The 19386-nt window shown below is 42.4% G+C and overlaps 1 protein-coding gene across 1 annotated transcript in view; it reads right to left on the reverse strand.

The window, feature by feature from the left end:
* Positions 1-19386, reverse strand: part of LOC308157840 (transmembrane protein 132C) — a gene marked incomplete at both ends in the record, with an annotated part of 110893 nt that overhangs the window by 18030 nt on the left and 73477 nt on the right. Inside the window, 2 exons of the mRNA XM_080531441.1 lie at positions 2418-2561; positions 14377-14563. Coding sequence (XP_080387567.1) covers positions 2418-2561; positions 14377-14563 — 331 coding nt within the window. The remainder of the gene's footprint in view (positions 1-2417; positions 2562-14376; positions 14564-19386) is intronic.

Genomic DNA, 19386 nt, shown 5'->3' on the forward strand with positions numbered 1-19386 from the left:
CAAAAAATGTATATACAAATTATGAGATATAAAAACAAACACAGAGCCTAATTTCCGCCTGTACCCGTCAACACAGATTTGATTAGCATTATTCTCGAGGGGAGGAGAAAGCATATAAGATGAGGTATCTTTTTAAAACCAAATGTAATTATAACCTACAATACATAAAGCACTACTTAAATGAGGTGTGTGGTTCATTATTCAGGGGACTTGTCACTCTATGTTTTCATAACACAAATTCCCCAGGCCCAGATTTGATAAATTAGTCATGGTTACACTCATGATCCAAGACTATGTTTAAAAATTAACTGATACAATATATATGCCTTCAATGATTTGGTTAATGCAAGTACTTTTACTCAAAGCACAAATGTCACTTTTTTCGATGGCTTCATCTGAGGTAGTCCCTCTCTATAAGCTACTCAGTATGGAGGTGGTTTGTTACTGTATTATTGCTTGACGGCTGAAGAGGAGTCAATGTCAAAGTGAATATAGCCAAAGTTTTAAGATGTTCAAAGCAAACGATCACAATATTTCTTCACTATAGCTCATTAGTGTACCTACCTATTCTCTGCTAAGGCTGGTTGACTGTAGGGTGCCATACGGGGCTTAAGGAAGCTTTACTGGATGTCTCAATAACAAATGTGCCTTTAAATTAGGATGGCCCAGGTTTTTGTCTTTCTGGCTGAATTAATCTTCATCTTCAAGACACATACAAAGAGGGGGAAACAGACATCAGTGGACGGAGGCTTTGGCACATAATGGACCTGTCTCTAGTTATCTCAGCCAGTCACGATGGGACACAGACTGCAGACAGATTGGAAGGTTGGGAGAGTTAGCGGTTTCATGGATAATTAAGCAGTCATTGTAAGTCATTGGGATGATTTCGGCGAGAGCAGCACGAAACCATTGACGTGGGTGCTCAGCTGAATCCCCCTGTAGTGGTCTTGGTGTTATGTTTTGTGCCTGGTTTTTGAAAGAGGCACTGAAAATAAAAGGAAACCGAAGCGACCTGTCAGTAGCGATCACACATCAAATGCTTTAACCTTCTCAGTGTTTGTTATCCTTCCTTGAGGCTTAAATCTTAAAATAGATTCTCTAAAAATAGAAAATCTTTGTATCTGTTCCAGTTGTATTTATCGATTTAACACAAACTTTAATGCACAATACTTTGTAATGCCGGTTTATTGTCAATCATCACAGATTCATTCTCATCCATTCCAATCTTGGTTCTTGGTTTAATAATTCCCAACGTTTGAGTTCTCATAATCAGACACAGCTAGTGTTGCCAACTAGCTGCTCTCCCCTGCATCATGTGCCAGTGAAAAGACTGCATGCTTATTGCCAGTGGCTAACATAAGATCATATGACACAATTTGTTAAGATTATTATTCAAGTGTGTGTATGTCCTTGACATGGGAAGGCTACTGATTACAATTGATATGTTTACAACTTCTATGTCTGTGTCCACTCAATTCACAATAAATCCCACTCCCAATCCCAATCCCACTGAACATAATGGTTGCTTAGGCCCAGCGTCAATTGCAACGGACGTCACATGTTTTGTGTTTTTTCTTTCGATGTTAATGTATGATTTACATAACAGTCTTCTCATTGGTTATTTAATAGACCCTCCCAAACTAATCAAATGCAAGTATGTCCCAACTGGTTGACATTTTAAAAAGTTACATCCCACTGAAGTCAAACATGGCAGCAGTACCTCAGAACCTTCTAAGAAAGGAACAGGATTATATATATATGTATATGTATAATTTTGACATTTAATTTTGACATTTGATGTGTTAAACATTAAGCATTGACATATATCTCATACATGTCATGCACAACACATTTAGGCACATGATTTTTTTAAAGTCATTGTCCATTACCATGGACATCAAGAGATGTAAATAGTTGCCCATTATAGTGGACACCAGGTCTAAAGAGATGTACTCTGAGCAAGTCTATGGAAGTTATGTTTTGACATAAAAATCATTAGTTTTTTTTTCTTAAGAGAAATATCAATATCAATAAGTAGTGTTGAGATTTCACAACTATTCGGTCCTGACATCCAATGCAATGTAATATAAGTAAGAAAAAAGCTAGAAATAATACACACTTTTCCAGGTCTGAAGGAGTTAAATTCAATTACTTGACGGATATTAACCTACATATGGGGATATTAACCCACCGACTTGGTCGGTTGTTCTTAAATGTCAGTACTGATGAAAAATAAATGCTTATGAAAACCATGCTGTTTTATATCAGTCTTTGGCAAATATACATGGGCAAAATAACAAGATGTATAACCATTACAACACTTATAATCATTATAAGTAATATGGAAGTATAAAAAGTTATTTTCTATAGAGGGAAACAAAAACGAATTTCTTTCTCATCAGCTCCCGATCACTGACCTTGACCACATCTTCATCTGTAGAGCGACACTTGGCTGCCTCTGAGACGTCGGTGACAGTCCCGTCCGCTCCAATGGTCACCACTTTCACCGGGACAGCCACCGTCTTCCCTGTCAGCACGGCCGTGTTCAGGATCTCTGTGTCCTGTAAGGGAGAGAGACCAGCACTGGTCATATACAGAGGTCCCACTCCCCAATCACTGGAAGCACTGAACCCATCAGTTAACCATTCTCTCCCTATGGAGACAGTGGGTGTACAGGGAACTACTCAGTGAACTACTGTTAGTGAGGGCAAAGGTGTGAAAGAGGTGCATCTCAGCACCAGTATTAAAAGGACAGCTCCAGAAATCAGCACTGTTACTGGGTGGAAATCTCCAAAATCGCCACAATTAATATGAGGGACACTGTAGAATCAGTACTGTTACTGGTTATACAGCTCTAGAATCAGCACTGTGACTGGGTGGACAGCTCTCATCTGGACTCATTAGTGTTAGCGAGAAAATGGCTAGAGGTAGAGGAAGACTAATAGTGAGTGGGCACCTGAATGACCTCAGCATTGTTAGTGAGTGGGCAGGCCTAGTTGAGAGTTCATCAGCACAGGTTCATTAGTCAGAACAGGGCCCTTAACCTTTCATTACACAGCAGCCGCCATATGTCATGTCACCAGAGCTAACTGGACCAATTATATTAAGACGGGTAAGTCTAAATAAGTAAGTCTCTACTGTCTTAGTCGGACATGATCATGAAATTGTCTGTTATGACCATTCAATTCATTACAGCTCAGTTTCATTAGACAGCTAAGTAAGCAAAAGCACCACTACATGTCACAACCTTGGCGTTGCAGAGAAGTTACTGTACACAGCCTTTAGATAATACTGTCTCGTTTTTGCAATGGTGGAACCTTCAATGCTATTCTCTAATCCTACAGTGGAAAATGTATTTTCACTTAATTGCTATTGAAGTACCTCTATACAGAGGTTTACAATGCATTCAAAGGTCTGACTTTGGGAAAGCTTTTCAATGAGCGAAAGAAGAGGCCCTCTTTGCTTTGCTCAGATAAAGCTGTGCCTGCTTTGACGACTTGGCTCTCATATGCTATTGAGCTTCTACTTATGCAGAATTAAGGTTTTCATATTAATCTAATCCCACAACAATGTCTATTGAAGAAACTGACACATCCTTTCATATGACTAATACTGACACATTCTGACAGGCCCTGTCTGCTGCGTTTGACTTCCTATCAACATATTCTATATTCACAAGAGAAGTACACAGGATTCATACACTATACAGCTCTGTATACTGCATGACTTCCTTAGACGTTCATTTGTGTTTGTGTGCTTGTGAATAAGAGGCATTCAAAAAAGAGAAAAGGAGGATTAAGTTTGGTTAAAAAGAAGCCTGGTCGCTTGTAAGTGTCAATTACGCAGAGTCCATTCAGCCTAAGAGTGGAATGATTATTAGTTGAGCGAAGAGATACTGTACCAATGAATCACAAAAACACTTAATGTGGCACTATCTTCAAATGGCTTTTCATTACATTTTTATAGACTGTGACAGTGTTATATAGCATATAACCCCCTCTCTCTCTGTTGCCGACTTTGATTCAATTCCCCTAAAATAGGCGCTGCAGTAAATTAATTCTATCTGTTAGGATTCCTCCATTTCCAGAGGGTCTTCTATAATACATGATAGGTAAACGGTTGAGACCTGGTAAAAACACAGGCTAATGTTAGATTACAAAGGTCTGGGAAGAGCAGCAGAGAGCAGCTCTGGCAGTAATAAGCCACAGTGGGATGTTACAAGGATGCTTCAATGGCCACACAGCCAGACTCAGACAGACTCAGACAGCGCAATTAAAGGCACAACAGAGAGGAGGCCACTGGTGCACAACAGGAGAGGAACTCGCAGCTGAGGCCGAATGGGACTGAGGTCACATTGAAACATGAGTCACATTCCCATGATACAGGACATGATTACTCTATTAACTAGTGATACTACCTGGAACCTGAGTTAGTAAGACTCTGAAACATTATTTGACACCCAAAATACTTGACACACACACCTATTTTGAGCAACTACCTCCCACCATATTGCATGCACAGCAATGATACCCGTTTTTTTGAGACCCCAGAGCCGATGCTAGTTTTTGAGAGCCTATTTGATAGCTAATCAGCCCTGTCTCAGGCTCACAGATTGATGGCATTGTTCTGCCTTTGCCCTGTGACGTGTGGGACAACTGCCCGCCCGGTTTATCATGGGCCACTCTGTTAGCATTCAGCACGGCGCAGTCACTGGTGATGTGTTCTGGACCATAATTTCTATCCACGTCTGGCTTGGATCTAGAAATAAGTGAGATTTATGGCGTCAGCCAGAGTGACACAGCCAGCATGAGAAGCAGCCGGCCTTCTTGTCCCAGACTAGCGATTTGCTCTCTGCTACCTGCTCCTAAAACATCCGCATTCTAACTCAACCACCTTGGCCACTGCTCCCACAAGAGCAGGTCAAGCACACCATTGAGCTGGGGATTTGGAAGGCCTGCATAATTCATGGTGCAGTTGAGAGGAGAGAAAGAGAGAGAAAGAGAGAGAGAGAGAGAGAGAGAGAGAGAGAGAGAGAGAGAGAGAGAGAGAGAGAGAGAGAGAGAGAGGTAAACATACCATCTGTGCTTATACTTATTCATGTCAGCACAATGCTGGGGCAACTCAACATGCCCAAGCAGATAAGTAACAGCATATCATTGCAATAATTATATGGAATAATGAAAGCTTATTCTTATCTCATAGACGGATCTAATACATAGAATACATTGATTAATGACCTGTCCATAACTTTTATTTACTGTGTTGTATGCTGGTCCACTCTTGACATAAAATAGTAGACGTGATGCTTCAACAGTCCAGAATATTGTGAATGATTTAGATATCACTTTCTGATGAGAAAATATTTTCTCCCTTTTACAATATTATTGGTACGTGACGGGAAAGTAAAATGAGAGCAGCGGGCGATGGATATGTTCCAAGTATAAAATGGCACTCAAACTGTATCTTGAAGCTATCACGCAGGCTAAGTGAGAGAAGTCCTTTCATCAACTACACTCAGCATGTGTGTAGTGCCCACTTCTTCTCTCTCCAATGGACTTTTAATTGGAAGGAACTAAGAAATGTGGTGCAGAGGAGAGGGGAATAAAGACCTGGTAACACCATGCAGAGCCATACATCACCACATGACAATGTATTGAAGTGGTGTGAGCATTTGTGAAATGAACGCTCTCTTTTAATGAGGGTGTCTCTGCTCTCTCCCCCTGTCTCTTCACCTGGGAACAACCCACATTTCCCTCTCTCTTTCTTTCTCTCTCTCTTTCTCTCCCCCATCTGATGGGATGGGGGGACTGCTACGTGGCAGGTAGCAGGTGACAGGTCATAGATCAGTCACCTCCCACTGCCTCCTAAAACACCACTAACCACTTTCCAATAGCAGCAGCCTGTTCTCACTGGTGGGAGATCTGATCTGCTCATTATAGCGGGCCAGACCAGGGTTGGAAGTGTTGGACTTGATGGCTGCTTTGATAGTGATCCTCCAGAGAGAGGCAATTTACGACGGAAGTAATGAGGGATCATGCTGAGAATCCCATGGCCAGGTTCAATTGGTGTAGGAAATTAGGAGGCATGTTGAAAGCCTACTCCCACTATAGTTGGGACTGGATGGTACAGTTGATTTCTCATTCCGTAATTGAGGGAATTACTGTAGAGAAAGCAGGGTCGTTTCCTGCAACAAAGATTTCCCTGGAACTCACCACCCACTTCCTAATTAACAGGAAAATCCTGAAGAAAGGAGGAGCAGATATGAAAAGAAGAATAAGATATACTTGTATTGATCCCCGAGGGGAAATTATCCTCCCCCCCCCCGCCCCCAAGACAGCACACACACAGCATAATACAGCAGCACAGCACAGCACTGCACACTCCTAGGGAGAACAGAGCTCTGGGCTCTGGGCACAGGGTCAGCCCCCTTCAGGCACCCCTGGAGCAGTCAGGGGTTAAGTGCCTTGCTCAAGGGCACAACGACAGTGGTGGTAGAGAGGGCATTCAGACACCTTCTCTGACAGGTGCGTGTATGAGGGGGTTGTGGATGCCTGGGGGACCATATGACAGCTCATGGATAGTATTGATGCTCTGAATACGTTGTGTTGCTCTCAGCTGTACATTATTTATGAGGACAGATGATTTATAGCTAAACCTCTTCACCACCAACTGAAGTGTTACCATGACATGCTGCTGACCAGACAACTCTTCCTTAAAATATTAATTTGGTTATGGATTGTGCTTAATTGTGCTTGATTCCTTCCTCCAAAAATACTGTTTTAGTTTAGTGTTTAGATTATACTTGAAAAAATTAATAAAAATGGTGGCACCAATTTTCACCTTAACCAATCTCAAAAGTCTCTCGCGACTCATGCAATTACCGCCTTTTACTGAGGTGTGAGGTGTGAGCGCATTTCTTACCGTTTTTTCTAACTCACTCAAAGGCAGTAGTGGATAGCCACAAACTAAAGTCCAATTAAATAGAGTGCCATAGCTCACCTTTGCCATGCTGTTGTTGAATGCTGACGGAGTGAGAAAAAAAACCAGCATCATGTCGGGCGGGTGAATTGCATGTCTCATTACCAGTCTTGGAACAATGAATGAGTGAGTGAGTGGTCACATGAGTGAGTTGTCATGAATGTCCAATTCATTACCTGTCCTGAAAAGTCGAGTCATTACATGTGAACTATCATGTATCTATTTAAAAGAAATCGCCATATGCCCCCGACTCACAATTTAACAATTTAACACAATTTAACACAATTGAACATAGTCTTTACAATGGGAATCTGATACTTACACACAAAGACCACTAATTGGCGTGTCTTGTAAATTAGCCTGCCTCCTACACAGAAAAACTACAAAATAGCTTTATACTAGCTTATCCTGAAGTGATTTTGATCGAGTGTAAAGATATGTATATTCTTTTACTCAAATGGTCAAATGACCCCACCCATGGCTGTTCTAGTGTTAAATGCCCTTTATCTGAATTCAGCCCCTGCTCATCACAAACTCTCAGTACAGCCCTGTTCAGTCAGACCTGCCTAACTATAAAAGGTGAAGTTGCTTTGAAGATGCTTTGAAAACAAAGGGATCAGAGTCAGAAGTGTCTTGGTGAGAATGTCTTGTGCTGATGAGCGTTACGAAACTAATGGAGAACTGTCAACATGTTATGACTGGAAACATTGATCAGTTACACAGTTCAAATCTCTTGTTAATGTCAAAATGTCCAAAACTTTCACCAACCTTCAAGACCATCTATAGTTTAGAGTACTTCAGAGAACAGTCAGGGACGTGGACAGTCTTATCTCACATAAGAGATCTTATTTTGGGTTAGGGTTAGGGTTAGGGTTATCTCCCTCACGGCAGATGTTCCCCAAAATGTCCAGAAGGTTGCAATGTGAACTCTCTCCTTAATGCTCACATTACAAAAGCACATAGTTGTGTTGTATTGAGGGTCTGCTCTAAGAGTGAACAGAGAAGAACTAAACCCTCCTCTGAAGCACAGTGCCCATCAATTGCATCTCTTGCTGGGCGAGGGAGCTTGTGAATAAAACATGGCTGGAAGTAGAAGCACTATATTTTAACTTTATAGGACAAATCCCCTGCAAGGCTCACACCACACCTGCAATACATCTAGATCAATGGGTCAGGTGGGAGGGGCAGGTATCCCTGGCGAATACAAACGACAGTCCGCTTCAGCACGCCAGGAGATGCCAAGGTCAGGCACCAGGGACACACAGAGCTGAGCTCCCCGCCTGGGGGGGGGGGTCTGCGGGGAGATGAGGCAAGCAGGGTGGCTAATACATCACGTTTGGTTGCGTGGTAGTGCTGATGGTGGTGCAGAGATTCCCTGCTGATGCTCTACTTCCGCTCTGCTTGTTGATTGCGAGCCTGGGGCTGGGGATGCAGCCTGGGATGCAGTCTGGACTGCAGCAGCGTTAGTATGAGCCTGCTCCATTTCAGCTACCACTTTCAGCTGATCGATAGTTCTTCACCCGCCTCTGTTCTGGCCTGGTGGGGATGACCTCCCGATCTCTCTGACTCATCCTTTCACCCGGCTCCGCTCTGGATCCATACAGACAGCTTAGCTTGGCTTAGCTGCCCTCTAAGCAGACACGTTTGTATTCAGAGAGAAGACCAGAATGGACCATCTACACTGGGCCTCTCTTTGCTTTCAAAACCGCCTCAATTATTTGTGACATTGATTCCACAAGATGTTGGAAACATTCCTTAGAGATTCTGGTCCATAATGACAGGATTTCATCATGCAAAACTTCTTCAAAGATTTTTCAGGTGCACTTTCAAGCTGTGAATCTCTCCCGTTCTACCACATCCCAAAGGTGTTATATTGGATTCAGATCCGGTGACTGAGAAGGCCACTGAAGAACACTGAACTCATTGTCGTGTTTATGAGACGACTTTTGCTTTGTGACAGGGTGTATTATCATGCTAGAAATAAACATGGCCAAATAACCCTAACATCATCAACAAACATGCTTTTTCTTAACAGCACTGTACAGATTGACTAACATGCCAGAACATTAGATATTCTGAACATTAATTGTATCAGTGGGGTGTCTGGGGGCAATTTGGGCGGATGTACAAAGATTCTAATCATTTTCTCTGACCTCCAACATAGTCAACCCATGGAAAATGTGTGTGCTCTACCGGAAAAATAAATCACCAAGCCTCGTTTTAGCCTTTCAATTATGTCGATAATTCAAGAGACAAAGTACGGTATGTTTTGTTTCTTGCAGAATGACATCCAAAGAATACACCATTAAAATAAGCATGTCCACTCTTTTGAAAATGGCAATGCTCGCAAACACAGTTTCACACAGATTTTGTTCCTGCCAAAACTTCTGTGCTTGCAGCCATAATTAAAATAAGAGTAAATCTGACTGCCTCCTACAGCCGAGGTGTTTAGGAACATGGCAAACGTTGCTCTGATTGGTAGAAAATGTCTCATTTAAAATGCTGATCAGGCAACCATTCATTAGAATGTGTTGTAATCATTAACATTGCCATGTATTCTGACACATGTGAACATGTCAGGATGCTCAATTAGCAGGTGTACCTCATCATCAGCCTCTCAGCTATGGCAGCTCCTAATGCATAGCCCACTTGGGATTCATCCATCAGCCTCCATTGTAGACTGTGTCATGCTATGCAAAGAAATGCAATACTTTACTTTGGCAATGCAATCAGAAGGAACAGTGCCATGAAATGGGGGCCAGACACAGGTCGCTGTGGTGTAGCTGAGTTGTTCATAGAGTACAGTGATTGAAACCAGCAAATGTGAAATTCTTGCTGCTAATCCAATATAGCTGGTTACAACTGTTTCTGCCCTGTAAGTAAACTAACACTTGTAGCAGTGGCACATACTACAGTACATATTTGTATGCAGCATGTTACATTTAAAAAAAATTGGGCATTTAGCAGATGCCTTTATCCAAAGCGACTTACAACAAATACATTTGTCTAAGTAAGTGAATCATCTATCCATCAGTCATTTCAATAAAAGTAATCTCTGCTCGGGCCATTGGCAGTCATAATGCTAGAAGAAGGGAGAATTATGTTTTCTTTTGTGTCGTGATAAGGCCTCACAAACAGAACTCTGTGTCTGTGTGTGCATACACACTGTATCCCGCTGCCAGAGCACACTGGTGGATACTCCCATCCATTTTCGCTTGTCTGGAAATGTGTTTGATATATCACTATCTGGCAATTTCACTTGCCTGGCCGAGAAGATGTGCATTTAGGTGCAAGGAATGAAATAAGGAAAAAAGAAAAAAGAAAATAATGAAACATTCAATTGGGGATCTTTGATAGATGACTTTATCATGTGGCCAGAGAAGGCCAGGGTGATGATGTATTGTTTACCGATACGTCGTGGCGCACATGAATACAAACCGCTCCTTTCATTTCTCCTCATCTCCATGATGCTTCTGAATGAACATATGAGTGAGCACAGTTTGCTGCCGAGGCGGGGGCAGGAAGACTGATGAGTTGTGATATGATGTATGCCCTGTCCTCTCACTCTCTCTCCATCATTGGGGCAGTGTCAGCGTGGGTAATGATGATGAGGCCAGGCTGGACAGGAGCATATTACTCCAGGATGGTAAAAGATAATGGAGCAGCCTCCTGCAGTGCTGAGGAATCAGCTCAGCCTCCAATTACTGCCTTTAAAATCCATCTTTAGATGACCCAAAAACTAACTCACACTATAGGGGAGACAGAGATGCCACAGAGAGGAAGTGGGGGATTTACAGGGGGTGGCAATTAATCTACATTATTAATATATTCATGTATGTTTGTCTAGTGTAGGAGGAAAGGGGGAAGGGTTCTGAGGAAACACAAGCAAGTAAAAGAAAGAGAAAGAAGTAGACACAGAGGGAGAGAAATACCGTTGTTTTGAAGGTGTTTTTCATCTCTTCACAGGCACTTTTGAATTCCACTTTCAATGTCTGCTTTTATAATTGCTGCATTTGCAGAAATCCTGCTTTGGCGGTTTGAAATGGGTGACAAACCAGTGGGCACCGCTGGGAGCGTCCAACATGCAGGTGGCCTTCTTCAAAAGAAGGGAGAGAAAAAAGAGAGAGCTCATCTTTCAAAGCAGTCTTCTCTCCCTCTGAGGCTCTCGCAGGTGTCACGCACAGCGGAGTCCATCACTTGGCTTTGGATATGGAATAAAAGTGCCTTTTTGTTAGAATCAATTACAGCAAGGGCACAGTCATTTCAAGTATGCCATAAATGAGGGGAGAGTGGGCCTGAGGAGCAATTGAGGTAATAAGCCATAAATGTGATCAAACCCTGAATAAGCTTCCCATTATAAATAATCATTAGCTTTATTACATTATAACCTTTTGAGACATGGTCACTTATGGATTCACTGTCTATTCATGAGGCTTATGTCTGGCCAAAACTCAATTAGCTTCTCCGTCATGGCAAAAGACAATCTAGCCTATTAGCGTAATTAGTGCTAATTACAGATGAAAGGCTCTTCTTAACCAAAGCGACGGCGCTGTTGTGTCAACAGATGCCTTCAGCATGCCCTCTGAAGTCTCCCTACTCAACTTGATTAAAGAGATTAGACGAGGGAATCTCTCACTCTTTGATTCTCTGTCACCATCACTGGTAACAATGCGCTGCTCCATGGCCACAAGCCAGTTATTCTCCACTATGAACCTGATACCACTAAAACAAAGAAAACAACAACAACAACAACAACAACAAACAACAACAACAAAAACAACGGACACACAACTGGAAACATCGTCAACCTCTCCTCATACAGAGACTCGGTAGTGCATTAGAGTGTTTCTCTCAGTAGTGTGTGGGAACACGGAGACTGTTTCTCCGTACTGGAACCAGTGAGCATGTTTTTCCCCCTGGCAGGGGGAAGTGGGGCAGAATCAAACTCTGCTCCTACATTACCTTACTTCCCCTGTTCTATGAAGAGGAGAGGAGGGGAGGGTGGAGAGGAGGGGAGGGGAGGGGAGGGGAGAGGAGAGGAGAGGAGAGGAGGGGAGAGGAGGAGAGCAGAGAAGGGCAGAGGAGAGAAGAGGAAAGGAGGGGAGAGGAGAGGAGAGGAAAGGAGAGGGGGAGAGGGGGGGAGACGAGAGGGGGGAGGGGAGACGAGAGGAGAGGAGAGGAGGGGAGGGGAAGGGTGGGAAGAGAGGAGGGGAGGGAAGAGAGTAGAGGAGAGGAGGGGAGAGGAAAGGAAAGGAGAGGAAGGGAGGGGAGGGGAGAAGAGAGGAGAGGATGGTAGGGGAGGGGAGGAAAATGTATCTGTGGGCTTTTCATGCCAGAGTGATCCCAAGTAATCTAATACAGCCTTCCTTGGCAGTGACGCATGCAGATTGCACAAGCACATCCTCAGCCACATTCTCGTGTCTGTATGTGTAGAAGTGTGTGTGTGTGTGTGTAGGTGTGTGTGTTGAGTTGTGTGTGTGTGTGTGTGTGTGTGTGTGTGTGAGTTAAGATAATGAGTTCTGTGACTATGTCCGCAGTTATGTGTATGAGTTGTGTACAGATAGCCAGAGTCTCTGTGTGTTGTGTTTTCATTTTCACAATAGAATGACTCCTCTATGCTGCAGACACAGAGAAGAGGCAATGTGTAGGGTATTGGCCAAGCTAAGGTTTTTCACTCTTGAGACTATTGATCATAGGACTATTGCATTGTCTTATGACAGATAAGACTCTGTCGCCCTACTGGTCCTGTCTGTTGACCTCATTGGTAGGTCAAACCAAGGATTGATCATGTCAAACATGTCAGTATCAAAGTAGACATGACCATGCAGCATTGATCCGGTGCGATCCTAACGTTATGCGTTGACATGTTGAGTTTCGATTATGCAAAGTGTCAAAACCGGCTTAATGATGTGTTTCCTGAATGGAATACTAAATCAAGATAGGATGACAGAGCCTCAGAGGTAACAAGGTGCAGCACATCCATACACCTATCTAACCTATCTAATCTGTTCTAATGAAAACTCCATTCAGCTTCTCATAGGAGCCTCGCACCATAATGACTCTCGCCATAATTGATTTAGCCAAGTTTAGCAACTTATTCTTATTGGAGGTTAATTACTGGAAGATGGATCTTAGCAGCTATTGAAAAACCATTATAATTTGTCTTGAACCATAAATCCTTATTTCAGTCAAAACAAGCATAATGATTTCACCATAAAACTAACTAGACACTATTAAAAGTGATTGATTAGCACACATAGTAATTCTTGGGGTGCAGAGCACTTGTACAAAGACCTCAAGCTAGGCAGTCTGCACTTCTGACAACCAGAAATGATGTTGGACAGTACATACTGCATAATATATTCTCTTCAAATACTTACAACAACATTGTGATTATACAATATACCCACAGTAAGCAAGAAATGCAATCTTAATCATTTGTGTCAATGCAAAGCGTGGGTGCCATTATATATGTACTGTATAGGGCAGGCACAAGGTTGCAGCATGAAAAGAACATAAGTATGGATATTCTGTAGCTCTATACGCAGAGCATTAATTATCCGAACAACAGCTCTGTGGGTACAGAACTGTATGGCTCTCAGCACAGAAACACAGAAACACCCACAGGCATCTATCATGTCGCTATAGGCAACACTTAGATAAACACATTTACCCTACAGTGCAGTCACTACATTATGCAGATCCTAAAAAAACATAGAAATAAAGCATTTTCAGAAGTACAGTATGACGTCGGTATTTCCTGACATTGACCATGACATGACATCTCCTTTATCTTGAATATTAATATTTGAGATCTAAATAATAAGAAGAGCTCTCTCTGACTACAAAGGCAAATGGGGTGAGAGAAGTAGCCTACATCTGAATTTCTATAGAGGAGCTTTGGTGATTCCACACAGCAGCGAGCCCCACCTGTGGAGAGGGCCTCCAGGCCTACCCTTAGGCCAGACGGCCCCTGGGCGTGCTGCACGCATGTACGCACACACACATGCACACGCACATGCGCACACACGCACACACACGCACACACACACACACACACACACACACACACACACACACCATTCTGTAGCTACAGTACCTTCTAATTAAAATGTAAAAATTTTTTAAGGTATGTCTAACAATTCTTCACTGATTGTAAGCCTATTGTATTCTATTTTGTTTATAAAAATGTTTGCCTTTGTACTCAATTAAATGCAAGTGTATCTTTATGTGACAAAGATCAAAAACTGTTAATTGGGCATGCTGAGATTAAAAGTATTGCTTGCAGGTGTATGTAGAGCACACTCTGTTTCACCCCTCAGAACTCTAACTGAACTGAAGTGTTTCTCAGAGGAGACCATCTGTTCATGAGTTGAGGTTGTGACTGACACCTCTCACCATGGCCAGGGGCACGATGCCCCTCAGGTCCTCCTGTGCCAGCCGTATCTCTGTCTCAGCCTCCTGCGTGGTGCCGTGGCTTCCCGGGTACTCCACCTGCCACGCGATCCAGCGGCTGCCCACTGCATCAGGAAAGCTGTCCACCTTCAGATCCACCTGCAGAACCCTCTGGACTCCCCCCTCTGACCTGCAGCACAAACAGAGACAACACAGAGAACAGAATTTGAATAGAGTTGTTCATGAGAGTCTTTAAAGTGATTATGACTAAAAAATCTGTGACATTTTGCAAGCTGTGCCTCTGCAAAGGTCATCTCTCCAGTCCCTGGCTATGATATCCTGTGTTTATGTCGGTCGGTGCGTGTCACGTAGGAATGATGCCCCCTGTCATACGTTATTCACACATGCAGTATGGAGCTGTATGCGTCTCACACTGTTACACAGGTATTTTTGTTTACCATTCATAAAGCATAGCCTAGCGCCCTATGATACCGTATTAGTGAGGAGGGATTTACATAAGTGTATCACCCCAGCCTAAGTAGATGAAGACTTGGTCTGTCACCACTGCCCCTGTTTGCAGTAGCCCGGTGTAAATATATAGCACTCTATGGGAGGATACATGGCAGGGTTGAATTAAAGCCAGACAAATGGAGAGTGTTGATAATAACATTTCCCGTGGCACCATAAGTCTGTGGTGCTCAGGGTGTAAATATAGCCTGAAGGCAGGAAAGGTCAGCTTTACACAGGAGCGGGAGGAGATGGGAAATGGCACAAGATCTGTTAGCCATGTCTCCCCATGTCAAATGGCAGGGCTCTGGGCCAATACATTTCACACACTGTCTCTGTGGCCCACCAGCACAAAACAGCACCTCTTTCATTCGAGTCTGGCCAGAAAGAAAAAAAGAAAGAAAAAAAGAAAGAAAGAAAGAAAGAAAGAAAGAAGAGGTGAGGGGAGGGATATGCACTCTTTGAAGACTTCGCCATGCTGCTTTGCCTAGGGACAATGGCGCCAGTTCGTCTGCATATGGCACATATGGCGCAGTACTCAGAAATAATATTGCTTTTAAAACTGTCTTCCGATGCAGCCAATGTCTACTTTTTTTTCCTCTAAAAGCCTATTTCTTCGATTTTTATTTTTTATTGTTGTGGTAAACTGCGTGGCAGTTCTTGAAAAGACATCTGAGCAAATACAGCATAACGTTCTCAATTATTCATGTGAATCAGAAAACAGGAAAACAATAAATAATACACAAGACATTGTTGAATCATTGAATCCTGTTTGTTTTCGTAAGGCTCACACTCGCCCCTCATTGTGTCATTCCTCATTTTCACTCAGAGAGAATGAATGATCTGTTGCATCCTAGAGTACAACCTAATTTCTCGAAGACACAGAGGTGATACATAATTAAAATGACAACCAAATAACGTGTGTCGCATTTCCAACAGTGTACCCATCACTGGGTAGACATGCCAGAATACAGACTTACATAACTGCTCAACTGTGCTCCAGTATGACTAAACAGATGCCAATTTTTGTTGGAAGACCAATAAAGCCCTAAGGTCAGCAACCAAACTAAGATGACAGCTGATGCACAGATTGTCCAGAATCAAAAACGACCCACAGCACAGGAACAGATATGCACTTTGGGCTGTGTCAGTGGTGATCTGAGATGGCCTAGTTTTCCCACTCCTGGTACAGGATTTGACTGCAAACAAGATCCTCTTGTAAATATCACATTATATACGAGGACAGACAGAGTCAAAGTAATGGGAGTGACTATTGAGCTGTAGGATTTTGATGGGCATGTTATTTTGTGATCTCAAATACCGCGAATTCCTCTAGAGACTAATTTCCCTTTTTTTCGATTTAGAGATGTCAATTATTTCCCTTCCAACCGTATCAAAGGTGGCAGTTTTTAATAACTGCTGTGAATATGGAGGTTTGCTTGAGGTTTCCTCCAAACGGTACGCCAACTCCTGAGATATCAGGGAGATATGACAGTATTCTTTGAGCTTCACTTTAACTTGCAGACATTCTGCTAATTTAGCATTTTCATAACTGAAAAATCAAACCATCACAAGAGTGCTGAAGAAACCTTTTTGGATATCATGGAAATCCTACAGGAAGACAGGAGGAATACGGGGTGAGAGAAGACAAGAGAAGAGAGATTGTGAGGAAAGAGAAATATCTAGGACAAGAGAAATTAAACATGCAAGCATTCTTTTGGTCATGACAGCACCTTGTGCATGAAAGCAGTGGAAACAATGACAGTAGCAGTGTGTCAAATCAGCCCTGTTGATATTAACACTGGCATGGTGGTGAGAGGGATCTTTATCCTGCAGGCAGGGGCAGACAAGCTTGTTAAACATTATTCTACACCATAACCCTAACATTGTTCGACAACATTCACTGTCAGTCATTGAACTGAATCAGAGGCAAAATGCCCCAAATGCTGCTTAAAAGTGTGTGTGTGTGTGTGGGTGGGTGGGTGTCTGCCTCCCTGCCTGTCTGTCTGTGGGATGTGCTGTTGTTTGGAAGTTGATAGAAAGGATCTAATTATATACAGTGATGTTTTAAGGCTTTAAGACAACTGTTTAAAAGAAGTAGAAGCCACACAACCGATGCAACAAAGTGTGGTTTAATAGGACAACGGTTTGCCTTGTCAAGTCTTAAATACACACACACACACAGTGCAAGACAGCCATTATATAGTCAGGTGGGATAATTGAATAGATAGCACCTGTGAGAGCACACCTGAGTGGGATTACAATGACGTCATAAGTACATGAATCAAAAACAATCACATTTTATTGTATTTTGTTCCGTTGCCAGCACCTCGCTTACATTTTCTGCGGTGTGTGCTCTCTTCTTTTCTTTTAAAAAGAAGTTACCATGGAGTCTGTTACCATGAATATTTACTTTATGTAGCAAACCATTTTATTAACCTCAAACTGCCATGAGTGGTGTATGCGTGCAAAAGGAGAGAAAATAAAAGATGCATTGCTCTAAGATGCTATTTTATAACACACCAAATTCAATCCCACTGTGACTGTCTACACTCACTGAACACTTTATTAGGAACACCTGTACACCTTCTCGCTCATTCAGGTGGTGTAATGGTGTGGGGAATGTTTTCTTGGCATACTTTGGGTCCATTAATACCAATCAATCATCACTTGAATGCCACAGCCTATTAGAGTATTGCTACTGACCATTCATCAGAGCAACGCATCCGAGCATTTTGCCCTCGCATCATGCCCCTGCCCCTTTTGGGGGGAAACAGTCCCTTTAGTGTGATTGGCGGTAAATACAAATTTGAGGTCTTACCTAATTTAATTGCATAAAATAAATAAACAGTATTGCTTTTTTGTTATTAGGAGGCCAAATCCTATGGCCAGTCAGGCAAACAATTATGTAATGCCATTGCCGATCAACGATCAAGGACTTGACCCAATGGCAGTGTCATATCCTGACATATACAACTACCTTATTAAATCTCCTGGCAATGTATTTCTGACATCTATCATTTATCTGTCGTGAAGACACTTTATTTTTCTGTTTTGATGTCCAATGTGACTAGCTCACTTGCCCCCCTCCACTGGCCCTAGTTTTGGCTGTAGCTTTCTGTTCATTATTTTGATGATAAATAGTAGCTAGCTAGCTAGCTATAACCTCTTCATATATATATATATATATATATATATATATACATATACTATATATACTATATACTATGCAGGCTCAGTTCATCACATTGGCAAATGCATCATCTATGCTCATTGAACAGATGTATTCATTATTCTATCTTAAGAAAACAAATGTAACACTCTCATCTAGGGATTTACACGGCAAGTCTGTAAGGACTTGACTGAAAGGGTCCTACTGTTCCATAAGTGACACAGTCTGATCATTTGGTCTGCATGTCGGCAACCAATCAAAACCAAATAAAAGTCTGATCATTACATCGGATCCCGACATGAGGACCAAAGCATTAGAATGTGTCACATATGCATCCTCTCTGCGGATGGCCTGAAGCCACATATCTCTTCTTTTACTGTCCTTCGCTCTTTGGGGAAGTAAAGGAAATCCTAAACTGGGACTTTTTAAAATATTTTATGTGCAAAACACTACACAGCTTTTAGGCATGGTGACACTAGATTTTCCAATAAGGCACCAGCAAACTGGTTTCATGAACATGACAATGAGTTCAGTGTTCTTCAGTGGCCCAGTCACCGGATCTGAATCCAATAGAACACCTTTGGGATGTGTAAAACAGGAGATTCACAGCTTGAAAGTGCACCTGAAAAATCGGCAGGAATTGTGTGATGCAACCATGGACCAGAATCTCAAAGGAATGTTTCCAACATCTTGTGGAATCAATGCTATGAAGAATTGAAAAGCAAAGGGAGGCCCTTCTTCTTCTTCTTTTCGTTTCTCTGATGCGTGGTGGTTATATGACAGTTTCCCATTTCTAATACCACTAGGGAGGCCCTATCCAGTATAAGTAGTGTTCCTGATAAAGTGTTCAGAGAATGTAGACTCATGTGTGCTGCACTAAAATAAGACGCCACAATGTAACAACACACTCATCAAGTCTATTGACTGAGTCAGACAAACCAAGAGAGATTCACTATCTCCGTCAAGGCTTTTCCCCTCTATAAGTCTGCTAATCACAAGCATCATAGGGGAATCTGCTCATCTCTCCCATTTCAGCATGGAGTCTAATTCAATTAGCTACAAAAGGCCTCTGGATGTGTTCCACACAGCTGGGCTGATAATTATCTGTAAACTGGCTGTGGTGTTAGAGGCTACGCCAGAACTCACAGACAGCAGTCTAAGGCTTCGTTCACACGGCAGTGAAATGTGACCCAAATCAAATTTTCTTTGCCGACATGCGACTCAGGTCTGATTTATGCATGACCGTGTGAACAGCGCAAGTCACATGAAATCTGACTCTTTTAAATGCAACCTGGGTCGCGTTCAGAGGTGGTATTATATCGGATACATCTGAT

Source organism: Nansenia antarctica, assembly GCF_963989245.1.
Source record: "Nansenia antarctica genome assembly, chromosome: 5".
In the NCBI taxonomy this organism is placed as follows: Eukaryota; Metazoa; Chordata; class Actinopteri; order Argentiniformes; family Microstomatidae; genus Nansenia; species Nansenia antarctica.